The 4,436-nt window shown below is 38.6% G+C and overlaps 1 protein-coding gene across 1 annotated transcript; it reads right to left on the bottom strand.

Annotated features, from left to right (window-relative positions):
• Positions 1-793: 793 nt before the first annotated feature.
• Positions 794-3,949, bottom strand: LOC121559495 (erythroblast NAD(P)(+)--arginine ADP-ribosyltransferase). Its single transcript, XM_041872733.2, has 3 exons — positions 3,894-3,949; positions 3,622-3,713; positions 794-2,086 (listed from the first exon to the last, which is right to left on the bottom strand). Exons 2-3 carry the CDS (start codon positions 3,697-3,699, stop codon positions 1,295-1,297), a joined length of 870 nt encoding a protein of 289 aa, XP_041728667.1. The 5' UTR covers positions 3,700-3,713; positions 3,894-3,949; the 3' UTR covers positions 794-1,294.
• Between the last annotated feature and the right edge of the window lie 487 nt (positions 3,950-4,436).

Raw genomic sequence — 4,436 nt, 5'->3', positions numbered from 1 at the left:
GTTGTAACTATCTGGCCAAGCTGCAAAGACGGATTTTAACCTTACGCCTAACCTTAACCACACTGCTAACCTTATGCCTAACTAACCTTTAATTAAGACGAAAAAAACGTTGTTTTCATAAAATGTTATGTTACACCCAATTTTGATTTCACAGCTTGGCCGTAGTGGGAACCGGGCAACTTCCCATAGACATTTAAGCAGTGGTGTGAAGTACTTAAGTAAAAATATTTTCAAGTACTACTTAAGTTTTTTTTGGTATCTGTACTTTACTACTTTTATTTTTGACAGCTTTCAATTTTACTTCACTACATTCCTAAGGAAAATAATGTACTTTTTACTCCATACATTTTCCCTGACACCTAAAAGTAATCGTTACATTTTGAATACATAGTAGGACAGGAAAATGGTCCAATTCATACACTTATCAAGAGAACATCCCTGTTCATGTACTGCCTCTGATCTGGCAGACTCACTAAACACAAATTCTTTGTTTGTAAATTATGTCTGAGTGTTGGAGTGTGCCCCTGGCTATCAATACATTTAAAAAAAACAAGAAAATGGTGCCGTCTGGTTTGCTTAATATATTGAATTTGAAATTATTAATACTTTTACTTTTGATACTTTAAAAGTATTTGGTTTAAAATATACTTTTAGACTTTTACTTAAGTAGTATTTTACTGGGTGACTTTCACTTTTACTTTAGTCATTTTCTATTAACGTATATTTACTTTTACTAAAGTATGACAATTGGGTACTTTTTCCACCACTGCATTTAGGGTGTGTTTCCCGGACACAGATTAAGACCTATCCTTGAAGAATCTCTGTGTCTGGGAAACCGCCCCCCAGATACTTACAAATTAATTAAAGGACCGTCACCACTTCCATCCTCACAAGGCACACCAACCTTCACACAGCGTGGGGAGAACAAGACTGACCCAACAGCCTGGTATTTAGCAGCCAAGCCCCGCCATTTTTTAATTTTTTTTAGTCATTTAGCAGACGCTCTTATCCAGAGCGACTTACAGTTAGTGATTGCAATAAGCTGCACCTGGAAACACACATGAACCTGGGTAAAAGATGGATGGTGTTCCAGCCTGACTACATCACAGACGCCTGCCAGATCTCACAACGATTGGGTAGGTGTTTAACGTATCAACTAAACAGATTAAATGTTATAGCAATCTGATGCCTGACTGTGCAGTCGAAGAGGTGGCACCGACCATTGGTTGATGCAATGCAACGTCTGCAATGAATTTGGCCTGGAACTCGACCAAGAAATGTAACATGTCACGTGTCACATGGTGTTACACATTTTCTTTGTTGAGTCTTTTTCGACAATATCGCAATTCCTGTCACTTTTGGTTTTTGTGCTCTCTAGTTCATAGACAATCTCACATTCACTCTTAATATCTTTGTCCTTGTCTTCCAATACTTTATTCTTGGTCACCTTAGCAATTTTGAAAACCTCATATGGGGGAATCAACACCTCCTTTTCAGCTTCCACTTGAGAAAAATCTGCCAGAGAAGCACCATAACAGGTAGTGATCTTAAAACAGGTCTTCCAATTTGCATATATTTTAGCCACAAGCTCGTCGGTAGTTGATGAAGTAAATTGGCCAAATCGCATTGTGTCATCTTTGTCTCCTTGGTAAGCTACAGCGGCTCCACGGAAGCTTTTTACACACTGTTTTCCCTGGGCTTCATTAAGAATACGTAAGGCATCAGACAACAGGAAATGCAAGGAGTGATACTTAAAATCTGTCTTGTAGCTATTCCCTAGGGTACGAGTGGCTTCATTGAATTGCGCATAAATCATCCGTTGTGGATTCACATACACATGAATTGCCCTTAAATGGTCATTAGACAGTTGTTGAATGTTAGATTTATAGTTGTTGCCATATTGTGTCATAGCGTCGTCCCAAGCAACTTTGAATTTACTGTCAGTATTTTTCTCCTCTGGTAGGAATTTTTTTGTCACCTCACAGAGCATATTCTTCCTGCAGCCATCGTAGGAGTCATCGATAGAGTCAGGGGCCATGTCAAGGCGTATTTGGCCAGGATTGCGACGATTCAGTCGGGGAGAAATCTTCAGAAAAGGGAAGAGACAATAAGAACACTTTAATTACAGTGGTGAAATGTATTATTCATAAAGCATTCATAAAGCCTTTATATGCATGACATAAAGAGTCATAAAGCCTTTATATGCATGACATAAAAAGTCACAATTCCCTATTATCATATTCTCTATATAGGCCTACACAGTTTAATGTAGTCTTATCCAGTAATGACATTGTCGTATCGCGTCGATGCTGGTACTTATTGCTGTCAAACAAAGAGTCCGCTTAGGCTGTACTTTGATTATAAGTTTTATTTATATCACAAGATGTCAGCATAAGTTTACACACCCTGCAGGGCTGGAGAACAGTGTCCAAAGATAATCTGTCTGTTCTAACCCCCTCTGCCTCCAGCCTATACTTATAGAGAATGCAAAAATATGGGTTGCTCCCTCTGCTGTCCAATCACCTGTCTCCCCTGGGGCGTCACCCTACAAATGGCTACTTTTGAACTAAAATAAACACCCCCCCCCCAGGTTCCTCTAGAATAGTCGTAATCTTAATACACTACAACATAAACATAACACCCACAAGAACTGTTAAAAGCTACTCTGTCTCTGCCAAATGTCTCTGTTCCACATATATTTATGTTATGAAGCCTTTATGTGTACACATACTTATACATGTATAGGGTACAATCAGAGAAGACACATTAGTGTTTATAAGCACTCGTAACTGATTCATATGAATTACTTTCCACCACAATTGGTGAAGTGGCACACTCTTTGGATGCTATGACACATTTATAGGAATTTAAACTTCCTCATGAATAATTTTTCATGACTTATTGAAAAATGATTAAGTTGTATTGTGACATTTTGGCCTTACTCAGTCCTCCTTTAAGAGAACTTACAGTTTTGTCTGTAGGTGCTACAAATCAAGAGTATGTAATGCAATTACGTTTTTTAGGGCTGCAACCATGGAAATACAATGTATTTATGCTACTAAAAATTGTCAACTTCCCATCTATGGTTATTTTGCTCACTGCTCACTGTCACCCCTATTATTTAATTTGCATAAAAAAGTAATTTGGTTGCAAATGCAACTGGGGCCATGCAAATCCTTTTTAGGCTGTTGATTCCACCAGAGGCACCTTGTATGACCATAAAAGTCTCTATTATGCGACAGATCACAGTAAAATAATTTGGTTGCAAAAGTCACTGGCCTCATAGAAGGCCATTAACCATAGAAATATAATTACTATTGTGATGCATAATTTCCACGGTAATTTGGCATGTTCAGTCGATGAGCATTATGGGTAATGTAGTAACATGACAATGTGCTTCTATTGAATCTAAAAAGAAGAATCTGTGCAAAATTGTAAAAGATCCCCCTCAGTTCTGTGTCTTCTGGTATTAAAATATAGATTGAAAAATATAAACCGTTTTTCTACTACAAAACATCATATATGTCCTGTAAACTCTACATTTCACCATTTCAGTTTGACCATTTCAATTGGCAATATATAGCCCTCCAAAATAAACTGATCCTTGAAAAGATATCTTACCATATTTGAGTCCACACCCAGAGTCCAAGCATGGAAGACACACAGCACAGCAAAGGTTAGGATGTGGTCTCGCCTCATGACTTCAACAGCACCTGTAGTAAAACAACATGTAGAGGAAACAGTGGTCATAAAGTTGTCAGCAATAGTCACTTAAATGAAAGTTTAAGAACATCAATTATATATTATTATTATTATTATTATTATTATTAAAGTTCCCTCCACGAAAAATTCATTTATTCTAAGTCAGTCTAATAACGTTAGTTACGACTTACGTTAGGACTCTTGTGCTCGTGATGGGTGTAGCTTCACCAGGTCTCCTTGTCTTTGGTGTCTCTTGGTGGGTCCCTGTCTGTCGGGCCGGTATTTTATCTTGTCTATGACCATTTGCATAGAACCCACGTGCCACTTTAAATTTTACTATCATACACCAGACTCTCGTGTCAGCCTCCCATTGTGTGATGGGTGAGTTGAAGGAGTCAGGAGCAGGAGGGTCAATCACAGAATAACAGGATTTATTCCGGAAAACAGAGTTACGCAGGAATGTGTCAAAACAGTCCAGTGCGCAAAACAGGTGCACTGGAACCAACAAGGCACACAGGGAAAATAACCCAGCGATACAAAATACAAGGAGCTCCACCGAGCTTCACTATCCTCACAATAAACAATCACACACAAAGACAAGGGGCAGAGGGAACACTTATACAAGTACTGATGAGGGGATATGAACCAGGTGTGTGTAATGAACAAGACAAAACCAATGGAATGATGAAATGAGGAGCGGCAGTGGCTAGAAGGACGTTGACGACGAACTCCGA

This window comes from Coregonus clupeaformis, unplaced genomic scaffold (genome assembly GCF_020615455.1).
Source record: "Coregonus clupeaformis isolate EN_2021a unplaced genomic scaffold, ASM2061545v1 scaf1707, whole genome shotgun sequence".
In the NCBI taxonomy this organism is placed as follows: domain Eukaryota; kingdom Metazoa; phylum Chordata; class Actinopteri; order Salmoniformes; family Salmonidae; genus Coregonus; species Coregonus clupeaformis.
The sequence above is the reverse complement of the archived record's forward strand: the minus strand, read 5'-3'. Positions and strand labels throughout refer to the sequence as shown.

What these genes read in the sequence shown, in the direction of transcription:
- LOC121559495 (XM_041872733.2), bottom strand. Translation starts at nt 3,699, where the DNA reads ATGAGGCGAGACCACATCCTAACCTTTGCTGTGCTGTGTGTCTTCCAT. An exon ending in TGGGTGTGGACTCAAATATG is followed by an intron (nt 2,087 to 3,621) that starts GTAAGATATCTT and finishes CCTTTTCTGAAG; the next exon opens with ATTTCTCCCCGACTGAATCG.